This window comes from Arvicanthis niloticus, chromosome 1 (assembly GCF_011762505.2).
Source record: "Arvicanthis niloticus isolate mArvNil1 chromosome 1, mArvNil1.pat.X, whole genome shotgun sequence".
NCBI classification, from domain to species: domain Eukaryota; kingdom Metazoa; phylum Chordata; class Mammalia; order Rodentia; family Muridae; genus Arvicanthis; species Arvicanthis niloticus.
In genome coordinates, this window is record NC_047658.1 from 102,510,789 (window position 1) to 102,536,446 (window position 25,658).

The following is a 25,658-nucleotide window of genomic DNA, read 5'->3' on the forward strand; positions in this document are numbered from 1 at the left end:
GCCCAGAGTCGGACAGATGCAGCTCAGCAATGAAACTCAGGGAGTCTGAGATAGCACACAACAGCTCAGCCAATAGCCTTCTAGGTAAAAAGGGACACAGCCAAGGCCCAAGCTGGCCTGGAACTCTCAATCCTCCTGGCTCAGCCTCCTCCGCATTGGGACTACAGACCTTTCCACATCAACACCTTTTACACAATTCATTGATGCTGTGATACAGCAGCAGCTTCTGTGGAACAAAGGCCTATGGAGGAACAGGGGTCACAATTACAGTGCAGTCCTGACTACAGCTCCCTGGTATGCATTATAACACCACAACGCCCCACACCCAACACCACATATTACCATCCCACATACACCGTGAACAGTCCACTATAACACATATCATGCCCACACTTCATATATACATTGTACCGTACACCACACATAATAAACTCACAGTCACCATGTCCTACCATATAGCACATACTTAGCACACTCAAGCATATGTACACATATATAACACACAATACCACAAAAATATACATACCACACACATGCAGCACATATAACCATACAACACATACTTAGCACACGTACTTATATGTATATACCATGCATGTAAAACATACAATACCACAAAAATACACACACTACACACATACAGCACAATTAATTCTCAACACACACCCAAGCACACACATGTATACTGTATGATACAGTCTTAACATAGATCACATGTGTATAACACATAACACACAGTACCACAAATATGCACACACACACAGAGCTGGATTCCTTCCCACTCTGGAAAATGCCCCAGGGAGCCAGCTAGACTCCCATAGTCAATGGTCTAACATGGGCAAATCCAGCTTCCCTCCAGCACTGGGGCAGATGGTGAAGGATAGATATTGGAATTTGGAGTCCCAAACCCTTTACCCACATGTTCTCTGGAAGCCAGGGTGAAAAGAGCTAGTTCTGCATCCTGAGGTCCCCTGTGTGCACCTGTAGTTGTTAATATTTGGACCCACTGTGAGAACGTGGCTACACTCGATGCTATCTGCTTGTGTGATCATGGGGCCTCCTCTCTTCCTCCCCTAGCTGAGGCACAAGTGAACAAACCATGCAGGGCTCACCAAGGCAGGGCACCCCACGCTGACCTCAAGGGGAGGCCTGGTTACGTCCTTCCAGTGACTGACTCTTAGGTAAAAGACACCCCAGGCTTCTGTAGCTCCTTGTTCTAACATCACGGGCTTTTTTTTTTTCTGCTTCCCCCCAGATGATCATTGCAGAGTGATTTTGAGCCAAGTGGATGGAATCCCCTGCTCTGACTACATCAATGCTTCCTACATAGATGTGAGTTGACTGATTTCCTCTTCCCTGGCCGAGCATGAAGCCGACTGGGCATTCAGGGGCCGAGTTTAAACCATGATGCATAGGTGTCCACCACTGTAATCCTGAGCACTGTGGTCACACTGAGAGCATGAGGCCATTGTGCTTTCCCAACTTGCATCTGCACCAGAAGTCACAAAGATAACAAATCCAGTGAGGCTAATGACTGCAGTGGATGCTGGAGGTTTTGGTCCAGATCTTACAGTGCTGACAAACTAGAACCCACCAGATGCATTTGACTAAATAATCCACAGTGGGCCACAGGATTTAGTTATCTCTGAAATATCATTTAAAGTTTTAAATTTATTACTTAAAATATAAAGAAATAAAGGGATTTGTACACATGAGCCCCTTTAAAAACATTGATCGGTATGTTGTCCGCGTGCGCTTGTGCGTTTGTGTGTGTGTGTGTGTGTGTGTGTGTAAACAAAATTACAGTCGTACAGGCCACAGGCAAAAGACTGTTATCTCTGAAATTGCTGGGGTTTTTTATTTTTTTGTTTTTGTGTTACTTTTTCTGTTTTCCACATTCTCTCGGGTGAACCTTTACTCCCCTTCTATGTGCAAAGTGCCCTCATCAAAGATAGTCCTGAATAATTATGGGTCTGACTTCACTTTTCTAGGGCTACAAAGAAAAGAACAAATTCATAGCAGCTCAAGGTAAGCATTCAATTTCGTTCATATCTGCATGGTATTTTTTATAGTGATTTGAATATCTAATTGCCAACAATACCAATGATTTGTATTGGCTTTTCATGTGTATGGACCATTGTGTCACTGTGTTAGACACACACAAACACACACACACACACAGCACACACACAGGGGGCCTCTGGCTACCCTGAGACTCACATTCAGTAGATGGCTGACTTTTTTCAGCTGTCTGAGCTCTGAGAGGCTCCTACTTTGGGTGGAGGACAGAACGGAGAGGCTGCTAGATCAAGGTCGTAGCCACTGTGGCTCAGCTATAAAATCCTGTCCTTACCCTTACACCCGGTCCCAACCTGTGCTTAGAGAACCTTCTAGTCTAACAGAGGCTGTCCTTTTGGGAAGGTGGCACAATTCCCCAGAGATCAGTGAAGCTGAACCGTGACTTCCCATCCCCCTTCTCCTAGGCCAGATTTCCTAGAAATAGAAGCACTTGTTACACATAGGGGGCCATGCCTCCTGTGAATGAGAGAAAACCTGTCAAACATTGATGAAAGCATCGCTAAGGCCTGTGTTTCTCTCATAAGCACCAGCTTGTCAAGGAAGGATTTCTTTGTCTCCTGTTCCCTTCTCCTCAGCATAGAAGTTTTAGCCTTAGGATTGCAAGATACTTGTTATAACCCTAGGCGCTGTGTCAAATTCAGACAGGAAGTGGACAAAGGGCAGAGGAGGTTCTTCTTCCTGATCCCTCCCCTCCTTCCTTCTTCCTGGCCCTCTCTTCCCCCTGAAGCACACATGTGCTCACACTCACATTCCAGTTTAGCAGTTCTGGAGGGACATGTGACTCTGAGGGAGTCAAGCATATGGTGGCTCCAAGCCACTATGAATGCAGAGTGAACATGGCCCTCAACGGTCTTCCTGTGGTCCCCTAGTTTTTTTCCCATGAATTAGCATAGCCACCCAAACTCTGCCTGGTTGCACAGAAAGTGTCCAGGCTTCAGGGCCTGTCAAGCACCTGGGTAAGGTGTGATCCTTCCAAGGCTGAATTCAAGGACAAAGTTTAGATGGCTTCTTCATCCTAACCCTCCCTTCTGCACACAGGCCCTAAGCAGGAGACAGTGAACGACTTCTGGAGAATGGTCTGGGAGCAAAGGTCGGCCACCATTGTCATGCTGACGAATCTAAAGGAAAGGAAGGAGGTAAGCCCCCTGCACTGATCCTGCAGCCTTTCTTTGTGGGCCTGCACTCACCAGGGAGACTGGGGGCGTGCAGGGGGGAGACAAACAGTGCTCAGGCCTTCCAGCACCATATCTTGAAGTCAATTTTCTACAAGTCAAGTTTCTACACCTCACTGTCCTGCTTCAACATAAGAAATCAGAGGTTCCCTTCTTTGTCTGAGGATCATCATGGCGACCCATGACTCTAACCCTACTGAAGAGGGTCAGATTTTAGAGTGAAAGGTACCAATGTGTTTCATATGTGATAGGCCTGGCTGCCAGTGAACACCATTGAACAGGTCTTTCCTAGACTAGAAAGGCGACCTCCCACAGGAGGATCATGGAAGATGAGAATGGACAGCTGAATTTGAAGCATCAGCTAAGAATGAGCGGTACAGTTGCCTGGTCTAACAAGACAGACTCTGGTAGCATCTGCTGAGCCTGTGTCTCCATTCCCATTGCCGGGAACTGGCCCTGATGCAGGCTGGAAGGGAGAACAACAGAGCCCTGGGAGAGTTAAAGCCTGGCAGACTTGTTCTCACAGAACTCTTTTTCCAAGTAAAAGGGGACTTGGAAGCCTGAGGGAAGCTTCCTCAGGTGGAGAGACCCAGCTGGTAGACTGTGCTTCTAGCATATTCCATCATGAAAGCCCAGCTTGGCAGAAGGTATCTGCCTGCTGGGCCCCCACTCAGGGCCTCCCCCCATAGGTGGCACTAGCCTGGTCCTAACGGTACCGCATGTGCTGAGGACATGGGCAGAGCCTACAGGATTTGGGTGGAACAACCATTCTTGGGATGCATAGGAGAACAAGGATGGGGCTCACACAACAGGCAGCAGAGCCATCTTGTCCCCAGAGCACCTAATTGGTGGGCTCCATAGCCAACAGCACAGGGAAAAGCCTCCAGGGGCCATTTCTAGTTTTCTGATCTGTCAGAGAGAAGACGGGCTTTGTTTTGTTGTTGATACGGCAACGGGGACAGATGGGGACTGCTTCTTCTTACTTACTGCACGACATCTATCCTTGTTGTCCTTTGTCACCAATGGAAAGAGCGACAGGAGCAAAACTATGGTGGAGCTCTCACATAAGCCATCCTGTTCTGTGAGAAGGGACCCCCGCTTCCGTAGACAGGGAGGCTGACCCTCACCAGAGCTCTTGAGTCTCTGTGACCAACTTCCTCCTAGAGTTGCTTATCCAAAAGTCCAGCACTGTAGCCCTAAGCAGAGGCAGAGGAGCCCTACGGACTTCTGTCCCCCTGTGTCCTTGTAGTGTCATCCACGTCAATCTCTCCTAGAGCCTCCTGTTATATTTCCTGGCCCTGTGATGTGGGGTTGCCTGCTGTTCTCTTCATGTGCACTACCTCAGATGGAGTCATTTCTCAAGAGAGTTCCTTTTCCTTGGTGGCTTGCATTGTGGTCTCCATGATGTCCACATCCTGGGCAGAGCATTGCAAAACCCAGCTGGCATCTTACGAACTGGACAGCCAGGAGCTCACTGGAGCCTGAGACCCCTTTCCTATCTTTGAAAGAGTCATTCAGGGAAGAATTGCTTGAGAGTCATCAGAGCCCTCAGAGGAACCATGACTCACCCAAACCAGACCCTTTGAATGTCACTATGGGCCACACCCTGATGCCCTGTGACTGTATGTCAGCTTAGGTCAGGATACAGGGAGGGGTAATGTTTATCCCATAGTGTTGTGACAGGGATGCTGGTCTCCATGGTGCCAGGCACCTTTTACTTTAGGAGCATATCGATCCTGAAGAACTGGCCAGTGTGCTGAACCCTTCACTGGTCATTTCTAGGACAAGACGTGAGGTGCCTGGAAGGCTGGTTCAATTTTAGAAATTTCTCCAAAGAAGATTGTGCAGCTCTTTTCCCTTGGGGGTTGGAGGCACGGTGGTGGGGGGAGCGTTTGGGGGGTGGTCACCATTCATTCATAGGCTGTGCTGATGAACAGCTTACTGCCTGTTAAGCACAGGAAACACAGGGTGCCTGGTGCTTGTCTTCTGTAAAGAGCTGCCTCTGTGGCCTGGAGCACCTCAGGGGTTCCCACATTAGGGTGCTGTACAGGGTGAGTGGCCTGACCAGAAGGAGAACAGAGAGAGCTGGGCAAGGTATTCTGAAAGTGTGGAGGCAAGGCTCGCTTGAGCCAGATAGTTGTTGGGGGTCAGACTCCCTAACTCTAAAGTGGCTTCAGCATGGACAGCCATGGGCTGGTATAATAGGATGTGAGAGCTGAAGGGGTAAACAAATGAGATATTACTGTGTCCTACCCCAAAGCCACTCTGCTTGTCCACAGCCACATTTGCCACCTTGGAGGCTTCTCTTTCCCCTTTATAAAAGACACACTCATGCAGAGTCATGCTTCCAGCTCATGATACACGGACTGCTGACACAGGTTACTGGACCTTATGCAGGTGGTGGGAGGCAATGTCCTGAACTGTGTCTTGACTCTTTTCCTCCAATTGCTCTTCACAGGAGAAGTGCTACCAGTACTGGCCAGACCAGGGCTGTTGGACCTATGGCAACATCCGGGTGTGTGTAGAGGACTGCGTGGTTCTAGTAGACTACACCGTCCGCAAGTTCTGCATCCATCCGGTACACACAAATGTCTCATTTGGCTTCTCGGGAGCAAGGTTGGGGGGCTCTACAGTGAGAACAGCTGCCCCACCTCAACCCACTCATAGCATGGCAGAAACTCTCACAGAGAGTGTGGTTGCAGGGCTGGAGCATGTGGCAGACTGGGATAGGGTTAGTGGGTCAAGGACCTGATCTACAGAGTGCTGGGCACTGTGACTCCCAGAAATTGTGCTGAGCCTCCCCAGAAGGTGGGTGAGCCAGCTGGAGCGGTAGAGGATTCAATGGGGGACCTTTCCCACCACACCAAGCAGGCACTAAGCCACTGAGCTATACCTAGGGTCCAGCATGGTGTCTTTTACCCTTGCATTGTGAAGCAAGATTGTGTGTTTGCTTGCTTGCTTGCTTGCTTGCTTGCTTGCTTGCTTGCTTGCTTGCTTGCTTTCTTGCTTGCTTGTTTGAGACAAGGTCTCCCTATGTGGTCCATGCCAGCCTGGAACTCTGTGTGTAGACCAGGCTGGCTTCAGACTTTCAGAGATCCACCTGCCTCTGCCTCCCAAGTGTTGGGATCAAAGACATGAGCCACCATGTCTGGTGACAGAATTGTTTTATAATGGTGTCAAAATTAGGTTCAGACTCTCCCCAGTATTTTTCCATGCTCATTTCAAGGCAGCCATCAATCAAAATGCTGGCGCACAAAGCAGATGAAGTGAAGACTGCAGAGACAGGCTATTTTGTTAGGAATAAAATGTAGAGCAATTGGTGCGATTAAGTTGCAAAAATCTGAAAGAAGTTTCTAGAAGCCACTGCAGAAGGATGCTGCAGTGGGGTCTAGCTCAATGGTAGGGCATGTGCCTGAGGCATCCCAAAATTGTTATCCCTTGCTGGGATACAGAGAACACACACACACACACACACACACACCTTACTTCTAAACACACTGATATTGTCATCTTCCACCATCAGAGGCAGGAGAACCATGCTGCAAAGGCTTGGAGAATCTGTGAGGGAGGGTCTGGAGGTCTCCAATGTGTAGTCCTCATCCCTTCTTCCCACACTGACTCTTGGAGACTTAAGTATGGTAACAATGACTCAGGTACCCAGAAGTGAGGTGGGACTGTGAAGACAGAGCAGGCAGGCCCGCTCGCAGCTGGAATACATGAACATTAAGTCTAGCTTTTGGGATGTGTGGCTACTGAGATCCTGGCCTGGGTATAGCCAGCTATGCAAGCCCTTTGTCAGCCAAGAGCTGTGCATTGTCATGTCTGGTCCAGTACCCCTGCACTCCAGGGTTCTCTGTGTTTGCAGATGCTGACCTGGCATGAGCCCCGCTGTCCTTCAGAAGGAGATGCTAAGTGGTCTGGTTAAGGTGCTTCCACCTCCCACCTCTCACCTCCCCCTTATCCCTCACAGCAACTCCCCGACGGCTGCAAAGCTCCACGGCTGGTCTCACAGCTTCACTTCACCAGCTGGCCTGACTTTGGGGTGCCATTTACCCCCATCGGAATGCTGAAGTTCCTGAAGAAAGTGAAGACACTCAACCCCTCACATGCTGGGCCCATTGTGGTCCACTGTAGGTATGTCAGGGAGGGGCCAGCCACAGTGTGGGGAATGGCCAGTGGGGCAGTGATGGGGTGGGCAGAGCTAGGGCTGGGGAGCATGAAGTTGCGCAGCAGCTATAACCAGAGCTGTGTGTTGAAACAGGAATTCTAGCTCCACTTGGTCTCTGGGGCACCAGCCCAGTGGTGTCTGAACAGACTCCCACTATGTAAAACTCTTCAAGGCTGGCAGGCTCAAGTTGATGGCTGGCGTTGGAGCTCTGGGCAGGTCCACTGACCTTGCCCTCTGTTCTACCTGATATCTCGAGGATCATTCAAATCCCATAGCAGGACACACACACACACACGCACACGCACACGCACACGCACACACACAGACACACATCATCAATGGCTCTAGTCCCGAGATAAATTGCTATGGCGGCAGTGCCCTCTGGTGGCCATACATAGATTTGCTCCTTATTCTTCCAAGTTGCACCCTACTTAATTTTGCCCTAGGCTGTGTCCTTTGTCCCCCAGGTTCAGGCATCTTCCCAGACTTCAGGCCATTTACTTCAGGGGAATGTGACTCACGAGGTGGCATCTTTCTCCTCCCTGAAGCGCGGGCGTGGGTCGGACTGGCACCTTCATTGTGATCGATGCCATGATGGACATGATACACTCGGAGCAGAAGGTTGACGTCTTTGAGTTTGTGTCTAGAATCCGCAATCAGCGCCCGCAGATGGTCCAGACAGATGTGAGTGGCACCTCTTCCTGCCCTGGCCTAAGTGTCACAAAGCACTCAGGTGCCTTTGCACCACTCCGCAGGACCATTTAAAACATTTTTTTTTAACTTTGTTTTTTGTTGTCGTTGCTGTTTTGTTTTTACAGTACCAGGTGTTGCACCTGGTCTGTCATGTGAACTCACTCTAACCATTGAGCTCTGCTCTCAGCCATCCCTTTACTTCCTGAGACTCTGTCTCACTGAGCAGCCCAGCCTGGTTTTGACCTGATTCTGAAGCTTGGGCAGCCCTTGAACTTGTTATCTTTGTCTCAGCTTCCCAAATAACTGGAATGTTAAACCAGTGCCACCAGGCCCAGCTTGTAGGCCTGGTTTTTGCTGCTATTAGTTTTTTGGGTTTTATTTATTTATTTATAGCCCAAATGCTTTTCCCATCTCCCCCATCCCCTTCAACTCTGAGAGGATGTTCCCCCTACAATCCCCCCACCCTGGTGCATCTAGTCTCTAAAGGATTGGGTACATCCTCTCCTGCTGGTAGGTCTGGTTTTAATAGGCAGGTGGCCACAGGCTATGAGCATGCCCATTGTCAGACCCGGTGTGCCTCCCACTCTGTCATTACCTCCCATGGTGTCAGACCGGTGACCCTGACCCTTAGTATGTTCATATGCCACGGCAGCGATTCTAAGCAGCTGGCATAGCCCCCGGAGCCCTCGGAGGTAGTGGCCATTGCCGTCATCTTATTTTACCTTAGCTGACCAGGCCACATGGTCCCTAATGGGCTCTTGCTCCTCAGCCTTATCTTACCAGTAGAAGGAGAAGTGAGAGTTTCCTGAGCTCAGGGCAGTCTCGAGCGGCACCCCGTCTCCCTGCAGGTTCAGTACACATTCATCTACCAAGCCTTACTGGAATACTACCTCTACGGGGACACAGAGCTGGACGTGTCCTCCCTGGAGAGGCACCTGCAGACGCTACATGGCACAGCCACCCATTTTGACAAGATCGGGCTGGAGGAAGAGTTCAGGGTGAGCGCTTCAAAGCAGCCTCCGTACCCTGAGGGGCTGGGGGTGGCTGAGGAGCCAAGGAGAATGGCTAAGTCTCTTGAACTCAGAAAGTTAGATGGTAGGTATCAGGTTGTGGGCTCCTGGAGAAGAACGACAATGTAGGATCACTTCATCTCCCAACATCAAGGCAACTTCTGGAAACAAACTTCTGGGCAGGTCTCCTGCTGCAGGTCTGTCAATGCTTTGCTCTAACTACATTCCTTGGCTGCAGAAACTGACCAACGTGCGAATCATGAAGGAGAACATGAGGACGGGCAACCTGCCAGCCAACATGAAGAAGGCCCGTGTCATCCAGATCATCCCATGTAAGGCAGTGGGCACATAAGCCTCACGCCCTGGACCGCCTACCTTTGTACATCATGCTAGGGAACAAGTGCCTCTGGATGCAGTTCTAGGCGTTTGGGTGATGTGTCTGATGCTAGGAAGAAAGGACTCTCATGGGGGCACTTTGAGGGATTTCCATGAACCCTTGAGGGTATCAAGTGGTACCTAGACTATAGCTCAAAGGCAAGACACCAGAGCTTCTGTACAGGGAGGGTTCCCTGGGACCTAAAAAGCTTGCATCAGATGAGACCTGATGCCTCACCAGTGCTCTCTGGAGGCCCCTTCCCCCCCTTACATAGTGGGGAGTGAGTTGCATGGCCAAGAATGTGAAAGGACTAAGTCAGACCAAAGGTGAATTCAGCTGAGCCCTTCATGGGGAAAAAAAACAAAACAAACTAACTTGCCTTGGGAATTTCATAATACTTGTCTGGGGTAGAGCCAGCTCTAGTCTGCCTTTGAGGATCAGGATAACTGAGGCAAAGACCCATAGTCAGCAGGAACCCACATCCATCCCTGCCAGCAAGGCATGAAGAGATATCTAGGCAAACACAACTAGAGAAGCATGTGGGAAGCACAGGCTTGAAGAGAGGGCAGTTCGTGTCACACACTGCTTTTCCATGCCCTCCATGGAGCTGAGGCTTAGCAACTGCCCACCAATGTTGAATGTCTGTTATCAGGCCACCTCCTCTCTGGAAGCAGAGTTGTAGGAGGCTAGGCTATTCACCCCCTGCCTCTACACCTTGGTCTTCTGTAGCCTCAGTGTCTCCCTTGGCAGCTGCAAGTCCTATCTGGTTACCCTCTCCTTGTTCCTAAATGCAGTATTTTTAGTGTTTATATTTTATATTTGGGGATACATTATACTGATGATTGAATAACAAAAATGATAACTGGATTGTTTTCAGAGCTTCTCTGAACCACTTAAGGAAGCTATTTGATAACGCAGACTTCCTTAAGAGATGGCTTTATTAATATTCTTGGTCTGTGACTTAATTCCTTTTCCTGTTGCTGTGATAAAATACTCTAACAAAAAACAAGCTAAGGCAGAGTTGATTCTGGCTCAGGGTTCAAGGGCACAGTCCACTGTGGTGGAGAAGTCAAGGCAGGGGGAGCTTGAAGCAGCTGCTCACACCACATCTAAAGTCAGGAAGCTGAGAGCAATGAATACACTCTGCTGTTCAGCTTGCTTTCTCCTTTCACATAGCCTAGGATTCCTTGGCCAGAGGATAGCCCTACCCACAATTAAGATGGGTCTTCACATAAATTAGTGAAATCAGGATTATCCCCCACCAGTTTACCCAGAGGCCCATCTCCTTGTGAGTCTAGATCTCATCAGGTTCACAGTTAACCTGGACCATCACTGTCTGTGAGGCATGCTCATATCTACACTAACAAAGAAAATCCTGCTTTGCAGATGACTTCAATCGGGTAATCCTGTCCATGAAAAGAGGACAAGAGTTCACAGACTATATCAACGCATCCTTCATAGATGTATGTATTGCAGCCCTGTGTGTGTGTGTGTGTGTGTGTGTGTGTGTGTGTGTGTGTGTTCATCCATACAACAAGAGGCACTGACATGCCATTTTCTTGGCAGAATTACTTTGCTTTTAAAATAATAAATAGTGAGCCTACTGTGGTGGTACACACCTCCAATTCCAGCAGTTGGGAATTCGAGGCAGGAATATTAGGAGTTCAAAGCTAGCCTCAGCTACATAGGGACTTTGAGGTCAGCCTGTACTATATGAGACCCTGCTTCAAAAAAGTTGAACAGAAAAGGGGAAAGATAGGAAAGATGGCATATCAACTAAGAACACTCGCTGCTCTTGCAGAGGGCCTAGGTTTGGTTCTTGGCACCCACATAGTGGCTCATAACTACTAGAACTCCAGTTTCAAGGGAGCCAAAGCTCTCTTTTCGTCTCCACAGACACAAGGCATGTACATGGTACACATACATACACACACGTAGGCAAGCACTCACACAATAAAATCCAAAAGCAAAAAGAAACTTTAAAAAGACAAAAAAAAAAAATCAACAAATAATGAGCTTTGGAAATGGGACCTAGTCTCACTGCTGAATAATTAATTGTCTGTTTCCACATGACAATGGAAAGCTTCTCTGCATCTGCATATTGTGACACCACAGTTAAACGTGTTGGCTCTTGAGTGATGTCCATGACTTGAACTCACATAGACTGGGCAATTATCTGTCTGGCACACAGCTGGATCCAGTCTCCATGCACAGTGGAGTTGGCAGAAAAAGAGACAAGAAAGAACTTTGTGACCAAATGGCTATTAGTACTTCTGTCTGCACTGGAGCTAATGGATGTGTTGAGACCGGAAGCCCCTGCTCTAGCAGGGCCTCTGCACCACTGTGATGGGAATCTAGCTGGGACACAGAACCCATGAGAATCAAGGCCACTGAGTGCTGTCCTGGTAACCTTGGGCCTCTGATCGCTCTTAGAGATGACCTCAGCAACTGAGGCCAGATGTATAAAGCACCCTGTTAAAGAGACAGTTCCTGCTTCATGGGTGTATCCATGGGCTGGGGCATGCACCTGGGACAGTAGCCTTTCTGTTCAGGCTGTGGAACATTGGGATTGCTGACATCAGCCTAAGGCTGCTGAGTGCCTGTGGAGGTGGTGGCTCTGGTGACAAGTAGCCTGCTCCTAACCTCTTCTTCCCTCCAGGGCTACAGGCAGAAGGACTATTTCATGGCCACACAGGGCCCTCTGGCTCACACAGTTGAGGATTTCTGGAGGATGGTGTGGGAATGGAAGTCACACACAATCGTCATGCTGACCGAGGTGCAGGAGCGAGAGCAGGTAAGCAGGCTGGGGCGGGGGCCCTCTGTGTACTGGGTGTATAAGAGGCAGGTAGCTAATGGTATGATGCCTCAGCAGTGTGGGGCCTGAGAACACATGGGTGAGGCCAAACCAGGAGGACTGAGGAAGAAGAGAAGGAGAGAGGGAGGTTGGAATGATTGAGATCTTACTCCATCTTTGCTTTGGAGGGGTGGAAGGGTGGCTGGCCCTAAATGTTCTTTGCCTTGGCTATCTCTACTCTTGCCTTGATGTTCCACCATTTTTTTTAACGCCAAGGTCACAGCCTGTGAATGCAAAGGGCATTTGCTTATTGTTTGCAATATGTGAAGGCAGACATTGATCTATGCTCCTGGTTGCTGTCCTGATGGATTAGATGACTTCCACACTTCCATTTTCCCAGAGATCCAGCCATGGCCTAGTAATGTCACAAACCCAGAAAAGTGTGCTTTACCAGTACAGAGCATCTCTCTAAGTGTACCCCAAAATATGGCCACAACCCTGAATCTGTGTTTTGGTTTCTTTCCTTTAAAAAAACAAAACTTTATTGAGCTGTGCTTCACCAAGAATGCAATCCATCTTTTGAAGGGAACAGTTCATTAGGGTTTAATGTGTTCATAGTGTTCGGCAAACATGTCTTCTGTCTAACTCCAAATCATGGTCACCACGTCAAAAAGAAATGCTGTTCCATTAACAGTCACCACATCCCCACCCCTCCCAGCCTCAGACAACCACTGACCAGCTTCCTGACTCTGACTTGCTTCTCTGGACACTGGTGTAAATGAAGCTGCACAGTGTGTGCTGTTTCAGGAGTGAATCTTCATTTACCATCTTGTCCTCAAGGCTCACCCGTTTGTAGCATAAACCTGGAGTTCATTCTTTTCCTTAACAACTTAACATGTATAAATAATGTATCTTGATCACAACCTCCCCCGCTTTTCCCTTCCTCTTCCCTCAGGGACCTCGGAGCACATCCCCCTCTCCTCACCTTTCCTTTTCTTTGCAACCCACTGCGTCCTGCCTGGCGTTGGCTGTGAGCATCTTGACTGGTTTTCTTAGCTTGTCAGTTCTGTGTCTACAGTGAGTTCATTGACTACAATGGTCACGCCGTGTCGGGAAGGCAGCATTTCATAGCTTTCCTCCCCATCTTTTGCCTCTTATTTTCTGCCCCAGCTTCCCTGAGCCTTCGTGAGGCTGGGACGGGGCCAGAGGTCAATACAGACGTCCCATTTAGGGCAGAGCACTGATTACAGACATCGTTCTTTTCATTGTTGTTCTTCACAATATGCCATCGCGTGAATGGTTGTGCGACTTGTACTTCCCAGTTCGTCAGCTGATGGACTCTTGTGCTGTTTCCACTCTGCTGCTGTGGACATGCGGTTTTGTGTAGGAATAACTTCTGTGTTCCTCACCTACATACCTATGCGTGAAATCACTTCCTTATGATCATTGATCTATAATATAAACTCCAAATCGTAAACTTTAATCATTCAACACTTTAAAGATTTTTAAAATTATGGACTTGCAGGGAATTGCATGGGGGTGCAGCTGCCCATGAAGACCAGAAGAAGGAGTCAGATCCCCTAGAGCTAGAGCTACAGGCAACTGCGAGTTGCCTAACTTGGGTGCTGAGAACCACATCCTGGTCCTCTGAAGAAAAGCAGTGCCTGCTCTGAGCCTCTGCTTCCCCATCTCTTTTTACATTCCCAATTTCAGTGTTCAGGGGCTCTGGTTTCTCCAAATTCTTGACAACACTGGTGTTTTGTTCTTTTGACTAAAGCTATACTGGTGGACATGTTATTTGTTTTGTTGGGGGGGGGGCATTAAATCAGCTGGACATGGTGTAGCATGAAGAGGCAGCAGAAGATTAGAGAATTTCTTACATCCCCTCCTAAGAGGTCAGTTCAAGGCCAGGTTATAAAACCCCAGAGGGGGCACCTTTAAGTCATATGTGTTTGTGGCTGGAGAAATGGCTCAGAGGTTAAGAGCGCTGCGTGCTCCTCTAGAGGACCTGGGTTCAATTCCCAGAAGCCTCATGGCAGCTCACAACTGTCTGTAACTCCAGTTCCAGGGAATCTGTGGCACCAGGCATGCAGATGGTATACACACACACACACACACACACACACACACACACACACACACGCACGTACATACATGCAGGCAAAATACCCATACACACAAAATAAATAAATCTAAAAAAATGTATTCATGCCTAAAGAAACAGTTACCTTATTTTGCTTGCGTTGCAACTTTATATAAAGATTTCCATTGTGTGCAATCTTCTGGGATGTGTTTTTCCCAGATAGAGTAGTGGCTTTGCTGTTTTTCTATGTTTATGTCTGTGACTGTGACTCAGCCCCTCTCCGTTGTATTCCACTCCACAGAACACACATCCTGCGTTCACTTCTTCAGCTTTCTTCCACCCTTGACCGTGGTGCCAGTTCTATCCTGTTGTATGATAAGCAGTGATGACAGGCTTCTGGCTGCCAGGGGTTAGCAGGTGCCAAGTAGACAAACTGTCAGATTGTAGAGTTTGTCCAAGAGCGAGGATTCCTGGTTGCTGTCCAAAGTGCTTTTTAAAGTGAATGTCAGCAATGAATAAGACATATTCATTGGTCTGCCTGGCGTTTTGGGAGTGCCTAGAGTTCCCCAGGCACCCTGATCCTTGCTAAGAGGATGTTAATTTAGCTTTCTGTGGCCTTGATTGGCATTTCTCTCATTCCTACAAGGTGAAACATTGACTTACATAGCTATGGGTGTCTTCTTTCTTGTATAAAATGCTTTCCCTTGCTCTTTACCTATTGCCTTTCTCACTGCTGTGATAAAATACCAGACAAGAGCAGCTCAAGGAAGGAAGGGTTTATTTTGGCTTGTGATTTGAGAGTGAGTCTGTCGTGGCAGCCAGAGCACAGGGTACCCACCTGGTTACATTGCATCAGCAGTCAAGAAGCAGACAGCTCGGCACATGTGATCCGCTCACTTCCTCCTGTTTGTTTACTCCAGGGCTCCAGCCCAAGGAGTGGTACCACAGGTAGTCAAAGTGCGTTTCCCTGTCAGTTGAATCTCTCTGGAAACCCTTAGACCAGGCTAGGTGTGTCTCCAAGGCGATTCTAAATCTCATCGATGTGTCAATCAAGATAACCAGCAAGCATCAAAGCTCCTGTGCTACTGAGCTCTTTGTCTTCTTGTTGCTTTAAGAGTTCTTTACAAATGGTGGACGCTCGTCCTGGGCTGTATTTATGTGGCTTGCATCTTACTGCAGTCAGCAGCCTCCGTTTTACTCTTTGGATGAAGGCTGTTGATGAAGCAAAGAGAACTTCATTGCAGTCTGATATTTCTGCTTTTTGCCTCAGGGATGCCCCAGTCTTTTATGCCTTCTTCTTTTTTTTTTTTTTTCTTTTTCCTTTTTTTTTTTTTTTCTTTCTTTTTTTTAGCAAGACTCAAAAAATGTTCTTCAGGGACAAAATTACAATATAGCATAGTGAGATTTGTTTACTGGCCTGATTCTAGGAGAAGCTGTGGCATTTATTATCAACCTTGCACAGTGATTCTGAGATTCGATTTCATCTTCCAGTTCCGTTGAATAAATTCTCCTTTCTCTCATGAATCAACATTCCAAATATCAGGGTCTTTCCAGACCTGTTCTCTGCTCATGGTCAACAGATACAGGATTTCTATCCATGTTCACATAAGATTTCTCTAGTCGTGTGAAATGGCCTGATATTAATTCTGCACCCTAAGTGGCAACAACCAAACATTTTCTGTTTTCCTCCTAGGATAAATGTTACCAGTATTGGCCAACGGAGGGTTCAGTGACTCATGGAGACATAACTATAGAAATAAAGAGTGACACCCTGTCTGAAGCAATCAGCATACGAGACTTTCTGGTTACTTTCAAACAGGTATTAATCACTGTGACCCGCCCCCAAACCCTGGTGAGCCTGAAGCATCGTCCCTTGGAATGTGCTTACTTGTATACCAAGGAAGTCCCTGAACTTGTCACCACCCACCTAAGTCTCAGGGAACCATGAGAGGCCAGTGGAGCATCTGGTGGTAGGCATCCTATAAATTCTGGCTTCTGTGCCTCCTGCTGGAGGATGAGTTCAATGGTAAAGAGGTCCATTTCCTGGGTCTTACAATCACTTGGGAGAGTGACCTTAGCTGGGGATGAAAAAACAATGGATCCGAAGGAAGGACCCCTTCCAGAACCTCTCACTGTCCCTGTCCACACTGGGCCTTGACCTCTGACTACACAAAAGTCTGGGCTGTCTGGCTCAGTGAGAGATACGAGAGCTCACAAGCTGGATCAATTCTGAGCTGAAGATAGTCATTTCAGGAAGGATCTACTTGCTCCCTCCTGGCCAGCAGTGGACTGCCTGAGCCACAGGGCTTGCCTCTAACCCCTGATGGGAACTCAGAAACTAATTTCCCAAGAAATGTGACTCTTATCTTTGAATAAAACCACCAAGACTCCTGAAAGGGCTGGGCAGAGCCTAATGGGGGTCCAGAAGGAAGTGTAGTCACTAGCCAGGCCCCTGGACTGTCTAGGAAGGGCTTCGAGACCCAGAAGGACCCATGGGCAAGGCAGGCAAGATCCCTGGAAGGATGTGGGCAGTCTTCTGAGACTTCTCTTTCATCTGCAGCCCCTGGCCCGCCAGGAAGAGCAGGTCCGCATGGTGAGACAATTTCATTTCCATGGTTGGCCTGAGGTTGGAATCCCCGCGGAGGGCAAAGGCATGATTGACCTGATTGCTGCTGTGCAGAAGCAGCAGCAGCAGACAGGCAACCACCCCATCACTGTGCACTGCAGGTGAGCTGCCCCTCCCTCACGGGACCCTTGTCCCATTGGGACAGGAAAGGAGGCCAGATGTTTTGGGAGACCTACTCTGCAGCTAGGAAGAGCTGGATAGCTGCCCTCCGGGGATTGCTTACCTAGACCACGTCACCTTCCCCTTCATGCACACACACACACACACACACACACACACACACACACACACACAACTTCCCAAATGGGCACAAGAGCTACTACATTGCACATGCAGAATGTACATACATTCGAGGAAGAGCCAGAGTAGACACAGGGGACTATATCCTGTTGAAGTCACACAAACCTCCCGGCAAAGCCCTCAGATACCCTCCTGAACTTCAGCTTCCCTGTGTTCACTCTGAAAGGCAGCTCTGACTCTGGCTGCCCTGCCCCTCATTGCCCACCCTCTCTCCTAGCCTTGGAAACATTCAGTGCAGCTGAACAAAAGCACAGAATGGAACATGAGGACCTCACAAAAACAGGTCTAGCCTGGTATCTCTGTGTTTGATTATGAGATTACATAAACGTAACCCATAAAGGTCAGAGGTCAGGCTCAGGTGTCATTCTTTCAGTGTAAGCCATTCACTTGGTTCCATATCTGCTTATTAAGCTGTCTTGGGTAGCCAGGGAGCTCCAGGGATCCTCCTGGTCTTCACTGCTCTGGCCCTGGGATTACAAGCACTCACTACCACGCCCAGCTTTTAAAAGTAGCATCTGGGACTTGAACTCAAGTCCTCATGTGTGCACAGTAACTACTGTACCAACTGAGCCTTCTCTCCAGACCCCAGACTGAAATCTCTAAAGTAAACCTGTTCTAACACTCATGTACCCAGTCAGCTACAAGGGTAGAGACACATTCCTGGTGTCCCTAGAGACAGCAACTAGCCAGGCTCATGGCAAGAAGCATATGAGAAAGCCCGAATGTATGACAGACATGCAGCTCCCCTCCATCCCTGGCTGGACAGGCGCTGCCCTACACTATGCTACCTGCTCCAGCAATCTTGTCCACACTTGCAAGCCCTGGCAAGCAGCAGTTTAGAATGCTTTTATTCTTGGGTGATTCTCACTAGTGCTGGAGCTGTGGCTGCTTCATTTTCTGAACATCTGACTTCCTCTTAGGAACACCCTTTATTTTTTTTTTAATTTTAATTTTATTTATTTATTTATTTATTTATTTATTTATTTATTTATTTTTGGTTTTTTGAGACAGGGTTTCTCTGTGTAGCCCTAGCTGTCCTGGAACTCACTCTGTAGACCAGGCTGGCCTCGAACTCAGAAATTCATCTGCCTCTGCCTCCCAAGTGCTGGGATTAAAGGCATGTGCCACCACTGCCCGGCAACACTTTTATTTTTAACTATCGTATCCCTTGTGTCTAAGGAGCCCCTGTTTAATAAGAGAGATGGACACTCTCCCTGTGTGGATAACCCACCTAGTGCAGACCATGCCTGGCCAGCAGGTGGCGCTCACACCTCAGTTTTCAATCCTGAAAGCTTTTCCAGAATGAAGTAGAAAAGAGTTGAGTGGTTCTTTGTTCTGCAAAGCAGGAGATAAGTTCTGTAAGCCTGGGGCCCCCGGTGGCAATCATGGGGATGAACCACAACAATAGGTTCTGAACTTCAGAGTCCCATTTGTAGAGATTCCAAGAGCTCCAAGGACAGCTGTGCCCCTCCATAGGATACTAGAAAAGGCTGGCCTCATGTCTCCCTTAGCCTCTCCCAGCTCTCTTCTGTGAGTCCTGGCTCATCAGGCAAGGTGTCATCTTCAGGGGAACCCACCGTTTCTAGCAGAGAGCATCTTACTATGCTATCCCCAAACTGTAGCCTTGATATGTCAATATCCCAGAATCCTGGCTGTGGCACTTACCAGGGTCTCTTCTCCCTGTACCTAAAAAAAAGGGTTTACAACTCTAATGCATCCTAAGTAATGCTGAGCTGACAGTCAGTCAAGGAATCATACTATTTGTAGCCACTGCTTCAAAGCATCTATGTTGTCCCCATCCGTTTCTGACTGTTATGCTTAGAGAAGGAAGCAGTGTTCTGTTTGCTGGATCTTGCTGTATTATGTGTATAAATGATCTTTTAAGTTACAGTCAAGGGGGTTGGGAGATGGCCCAGTCAATATAGCATTTTGCTGTATGATCATCTTTACCCACATTAAAAAAAAAAAAAAAAAAAAAAAAAGGTGCAGTGGTGCACGTCTGTAATCTTTGGTGCAAGTTAAGCACAGACAAACCAGTCCCTGGGGGCCTGGTAACCAGCCAGCCTAGCCAAGAGAGTGAGCTCTAGGTACAGTGAAAGAGCCTATCAAAAATGAAAATGCAAAGCAATAAGGAAAGGCAACACACATAGACCTCTGGCCTCTACATGCCTGCACACACACGTACATACACATGAACATACACTGCACCGTGCACAAAGATGCAGTCAGACATAGGTGCCTTTCAGTGACTGATATTTCTGTTCTCCCCTGGGGTTGGGGAGTAAGTGGCCAGGTCTCTTTCCCATGTGCGTCTTGCTCGCTTTACATTCACTAAGCATCTTCTCTTCACAGCGCGGGAGCAGGGCGGACAGGGACATTCATAGCACTCAGTAACATTTTGGAACGAGTGAAAGCTGAGGGACTCCTTGATGTGTTTCAAGCTGTGAAGAGCTTAAGACTTCAGAGACCACACATGGTGCAAACCCTGGTAAGAAGCCGATCGGTCTGATGTTCCAGAAGAGTCAAGAATTGTTTCCTGTGTTTGATGTCAGTTTCATTAAAAGGAGTGTCCGATGTAAGGGAGGGTTGGGAGGGTTCTTGTCCCAGAGTGCCTGACCCAGCTGCAGCCTTTCACAGGAAAGCCCTCCCCCCTCCACCCTGGTCTTAAGGGGAGTCTTCCCAGCAAGACTCAAGAGGAGGAGCTCCTGCACAAATTCTATTTCCATTAAAAAAAAAAAAAAAAAAAAAAAACACGGTTACAGAGTTCAAAAGCAGCCCTGAAGTTCAAAGCCTGGACGCTTGTTACTTCTTTCCATGTTCCACTGTGGCATTTGGTCTATTTGCCTTTAGAAGGTCTCTCTCAACCTCAAGGCCCCTCCAAGGGTCTTGTCTGGGGTGGGGGTGGAGGGGGGTGTCTCCTAACATCCAATTGCTCTACATTTTCTCTTTCATTAGCCAGCACACACTTCCTGGTTAGAGGGAGAGAGTTTGCACTGAATTCCAAAACATTTCATCTTCAAGGGGCAAGTGCAGTCTTAAAGGCTGAATCCATCACTTCCCAGGGCCTCCTAATGAGGGCCTCTCTCCCCCATCTCTTTCTCTACACACTCTTGACGGGCAGCCTGACCCATGTGCAAAGACAGGTGGGCTGTGGCGGTGACAATGGAAAGGCTCCACGTGAACCTAAGACCTTTAGTCTTGCAATCCTAATGACGTCTGTATTAATATAAAAGCATGTGATTTTTACTTGCTTAACAGTTATAAATTAGGCAGTGTGAGCTTTATTCTTCATTGTTAGAACTGTGGTCCTTTCTTTCTTTCTTTCTTTCTTTCTTTCTTTCTTTCTTTCTTTCTTTCTTTCTTTCTTTCTTTCTTTTTTCCACTTCAGAAATAGTTTTCATCCAGGTGTGGTGGCACATGCCTATAATCCCAACCCTTGGGAGGTAGAGGCAGGACGATCAAGAGTTCAAACAAGAGGTCATCAGGCTAGGATGAGCAACTTGAAATTCTCTTAAAACAACAATCGGCTCTCTCAAACCTCTCTCTCTCTCTCTCTCTCTCTCTCTCTCTCTCTCTCTCTCTCTCATACATGTACACACACACACACACACACACACATTTCCTGGCCTTGGGAGATGGCTCTGATGATAAAAACACTTGCTTTGCAAGCATAAGTACCAGAGTTTCATCCCCGCAGAACCACCCCTCCACATACACACACGATAATGGATCCGGTGGCATCCACTTGTGATCCTACACCCAGGAGGCAGAGTCAGGCTTCCTGGGGCTCACAGGCAGTCAGCCTAACCTACTTGGCAGTTTCTGGGCCAGTGAGAAATGCCATCTCAAAAAGCCAAGCAGAAAATGCCTGAGGTTAACCTCTGTCCTGCACACGCAAGCTAACACATGTGTGCCTGCAGGCATGCAAGTGTGCAAACAGGTATGCACCCATACACAAGAAATATTTTCCAACATCAATATGAAAAGCAGAGTTGTTTTCCTAAGACCATTCTGAAAATACACTAGTGTGAGCCTGAAAATTGATGTTTTCCGTGGACAAACAACTTGGTTTAAAACATGTCTTGTCCCTAAAAGGCATGTTGTGTAACAGAAGCTGATATGTGGGAGGGAGCTGCAGACCTTGATCAACAGACTGATTGACAACTGGGCTTCTAACACATCTTCTGTTTACACACATCAAGTATGCGTGAAGCAGCTTAGCATTAATATATCATTAATACACTCTTGTTCTCTTTTCAGGAGCAATATGAATTCTGCTACAAAGTGGTACAAGATTTTATCGATATATTTTCTGATTATGCTAATTTCAAATGAAGATTCCTGCCTTAAAATATTTTTTAATTTAATGGTCAGTATATTTTGTAAAAAAAAAAAAAATCATGTTAATTTATTTCCTAGTGGATATTAATATCCTTCCTAATTCCTTTGTATATATTTTGTTATGTTCTAAAGGCTACCTGCTGTAAGGTTATTAAATTGTAAATGCCCTTTTTAAAAATCGGAATAACATGTTAAGGCCAAATACTATCTGGGAAGATATATATTTCTGCTAACATCAGTCAGTATCTTAGTTCTATTAGATTCATGTTATGTGGTGTAACACATTATGTGTCACGTGGTGTCACACGTCATGTGTCATGTGGTATCACACATCATGCATCTGTAAGTGTAGTTCTTAACATGTCAAATGTGTTTGTGCAAAGACACTAAACCCCGAAACCCCTTGTGGAGAAAACAGTTGAGGACTCCGAGTCACATCACTCTTACCCTCCCCACCAGCTGTTGCCCCAAGGCATCAGAATGTGGCACGGTGTACATGGGGGCTTTAGTAAAGTCCTAGGTCTCAGCCATGTGGTCCATCCTTACATCTGAAAGGTCAAAGAAGGAACCAGGCATGGCAGTGCGTATATGGCTCTACTATTAACCCTTTAGGGGCTGAGGCATAAGGATTTGGTTCAGGCCAGGCCAGACCAACTTGGGCTACAGTGAGACTCTGTAAAACAAACAAACAGACAGAGGATTTTATAACCCAAACCCAGGTCTCAGATGTACAAGGGTAGATGGGGACTTTCCCATGAGTTTTAAAAGGCATTTATTTATGAAAGGCTGTGTAGTGCCACTGTAGAGTTGATAAGGAGATGTGTTGGTACCAGACCATCTATTCTCACAGGCCTCCAGGGTCCTCCAAACTAGCCATCCAAGCTGTGTTCCTGGAACCACTTGCTGTCTGTCTGCCTGTGTGCCTGGCTCAGAATCCACCCAAGCTCATTTCTAATGTCCCTCCCACTGGCACAGTTGTCTGTACTGACCCTAATTGGGCCTACAGGCTCAATGTACAGCTATTCCCCTTCCTTCCACATTGAAATGAATTGTCTTACACACACACACACACACACACACACACACACACAGAGGAACAAATGGTGGAATGGCCACAAACAATTGCACTGTCAATTTCCTGACAGCCATTTTGGTATGTCAGATTTTCTTTGTAAAAAGTTAAGATGGTTTGTAAGAAAAGAATTCTTAAAAATCTAGATTTGTACAGTTTTTTTTAAATGCCCCACCTCTCTTGGTGTTTAATTTTTAGAGAGAGAGAGAGAGAGAGAGAGAGAGAAATACTAATTGGAAGTCTAGCTTACCTTTGGTAGAAACACTGCAGAGGCCTCTGAGCCCAGGCGACAGTGACAGGCACACTGCCTGAGGGGTAGATTAGAAGGATGGAGACGGGGAGAATGAGTGTAGAGACATTGACTTCAATAAAAATGATCTTCCTATGGTATTTAGATACCTAGCAAATGAGCACAATGTAAAAAAAAAAAAAAAAAAAAAAAGACATCTGGTCTAACTCATTGAAGGCTTTGAACATAACAGTTTGGGTACTTTTTTTTTTTTTTAACTTTTTAAGAGAAATGAAAATACAAAGGCCTTATCTGTAATCTCCATGGAGGACTGATCATGCCCGCTTATTGCAGTTTGTCCATGTTCGTTTATAGTGTGTACGGGAGACAACCCCAGGGCCTGTCACTGCTTCATATAGGTGAACAGCTTCTCTTAGGCCCCACAGCTCTGAGTTTCATTCGGAGGCACAAGCTGGCACCCAGCATGAAGGGTGAGAGAGAGAGCACATAGAGGCTGCCATCACCACCAGCTGCAGCCATCTGTCTGCCTGTGCTTTGTGGGACCACCCCTTCTCTGAGCAGCAGTGGAGCACAGGCAGAAGGCAGAAGAGCGGGTGACTTTCCCTGGCCAGTGGGTCTCGTTTGCATCCATCTTAGACCCCAAGCTCAACACTTTGCTTTAACTGAAGCGGGACAGAGGGCAGTAAGCCCACTAGAACGAAGGGGACCTCACACTGGTCCCAAGCCCAAGTTTGGCCATGCACGTTAGCACCCCAACTTAGTTACTGGTCCTTACAATCCCAGGCATCTCTTGTATCAAGAAATGCCTTAGGGTAGATCTTTTCAGGATGTCTAGAAAAGTATTCTAATGTGTATTTTTCCCTCACCTTGGGGCTGCCCCAGGTTCTCCTGCAGGAACCCTGCCTGTTTCTAAACAGCTTGTCCCATTCCAGAAACAGAAGCCACGTTCCTGTGGGCACAGTTGGGGCAGCACTTGTACTTTGGGGAGGCCAATCCCTCTAGTCTCTTGGCTAATGCCATAGCCAAATTCAGCCTCCCTAAGACACAGAGCCTCTGTGTGCAAGGGGCCTCCTAAGGGAGTTGGGAGGGGGTGGGGCTCAGCATCTTCTCTGTGTACCTGGCATGTTCTTTTCCTCTTCCTTCAGTCAAAAAAGGTCTGGTGTACACCTGTCAACAACAGCCTGGCACCAACAACCTTCTTAGTTCTCTGTTGCATGCGGTTGTGTTCAATGTCAAACAGTAATCAGAGCTGAGCGTTCTGATCAGGTGCGTCCCTTGGTCACTGTGTGACTTGCTTTACTTTTCTCTCTCCATGGCTAGATGAATGAGGAATGCACACCTGTGTTTTCCAAGGTATTTTTATGTGTTTTTAAAACCTTTTTAAAATGAGCCCGATACCTGTGTTTCAGCATTTGGCCACGTTGTTGGTTTTTATTTTTTTTTTTCATGTATATTTACTGATATATTTTTGTTTGTAACCAAGCCATATTTAATTTATGTTCAATCTTTATAATATGTGTATGTGTCATGGTTCCAACTCTCATATATAATTTCTTGATTACATTTACCATTTGATCTTGCTCTGATTATGCCAGTGAATGTCGCTGAATTCTTGAGACACGTGAACTGCAAGATCAAAAACATCCTGATGCAAGAATAAACCTGACTACCAGCCTGTACCTGTGTTTCTTCCTTCATTCACATTTAAGAGTTTGTGTGTGTGTGGCAAGAGTGCGTGCAGATACATTTAGAGGCCATAGGACAATGTTGGGTGTCATCTTTAGGAATATTGCCTACCCTCTTTAAGAAAGGGATTTTCACTGGCCTGCAGCTGACCACCTAGGCAAGGCTGGCCAGCCAGTGAGCACCAGATTTTATCTGAACTCCCCAGCGCTAGGATTAAATAAGTGTAACACTATACCCATGCACTTTATGTGGACTTGGGGGACTGAACTTGGTCCTCAAGCTCACAAGCCAAACACTACCAAACTATTCCAATCCCACTGTAGGCTTTTAAAATATAGGTCTGACTTGGCCTCTAAGCCACAGCTTCTAAGGTGGAGTGAGCACTGGAGCCAGAGAGTCATAGGTCTTAATGGTCTGTGTAGGCAGGTGTCATACAAGAGGCACAGATGTTGACTCCCAGTGCAAGTTTATGTTCTGTCAGGGTCCAGGGAGGACTGAGTCTGGAAAGCAGAGCCCTAGGATTTCTGGAGATGGTAGCAATCTTTGATGCCCGTAACCAAATAGGATCAGAAAATTCTAACAGCCTTTTTATTTCACCTCCCTTGCCAGCCCTCCTGGGTTCTTTATGCCTCTGATAACCTCAAAACTCCCCTTCACTTTCCTTCTATTGTAGTCTGAGTGTGAAATGGGCCCCATTGGCCCATATGCCTGAACACTTGGTCCCAAGCTAGTGATACTAATTGGGAAAGCTGTGGGCCCTTTAAGGAATAGGTGACTAGAGATAGGCCTAAGGTTTTATAGCCCAGCTCTGCTCCAACCAGCCTTCTGTTCCTGCCACCATGCCTTCTTCATTATGCTAGACTGTATCCCCACAAACTGTAAGTCAAAGCTTCTCTAAGTTACTTCCTGCCAGGTATTCTGTCACAACAGTGAGAGAAACAGCTAGTATGTGTTCCCAGCCTCACATTCACCAGCCTCCTGGGCCCAATGTGGAACTTAAGATTCTCT

The 25,658-nt window shown here is 47.2% G+C and overlaps 1 protein-coding gene across 5 annotated transcripts in view; it reads left to right on the top strand.

The window, feature by feature from the left end:
- Ptpre (protein tyrosine phosphatase receptor type E) overlaps positions 1-24,643 on the top strand; it is a 148,739-nt gene extending 124,096 nt beyond the window's left edge. For all 5 annotated transcript variants that reach the window (XM_034508050.2, XM_076912289.1, XM_076912288.1 and 2 more), the window contains 14 exons: positions 1,256-1,332; positions 1,992-2,028; positions 3,118-3,215; positions 5,710-5,829; positions 7,222-7,385; positions 7,968-8,103; positions 8,961-9,110; positions 9,361-9,454; positions 10,885-10,961; positions 12,158-12,292; positions 16,069-16,194; positions 16,936-17,102; positions 19,654-19,789; positions 21,562-24,643. In XM_034508050.2, the coding sequence (XP_034363941.1) occupies positions 1,256-1,332; positions 1,992-2,028; positions 3,118-3,215; positions 5,710-5,829; positions 7,222-7,385; positions 7,968-8,103; positions 8,961-9,110; positions 9,361-9,454; positions 10,885-10,961; positions 12,158-12,292; positions 16,069-16,194; positions 16,936-17,102; positions 19,654-19,789; positions 21,562-21,636 (1,592 nt within the window). In that variant the 3' untranslated portion in view covers positions 21,637-24,643. The remainder of the gene's footprint in view (positions 1-1,255; positions 1,333-1,991; positions 2,029-3,117; positions 3,216-5,709; positions 5,830-7,221; positions 7,386-7,967; positions 8,104-8,960; positions 9,111-9,360; positions 9,455-10,884; positions 10,962-12,157; positions 12,293-16,068; positions 16,195-16,935; positions 17,103-19,653; positions 19,790-21,561) is intronic.
- Positions 24,644-25,658: the final 1,015 nt, after the last annotated feature.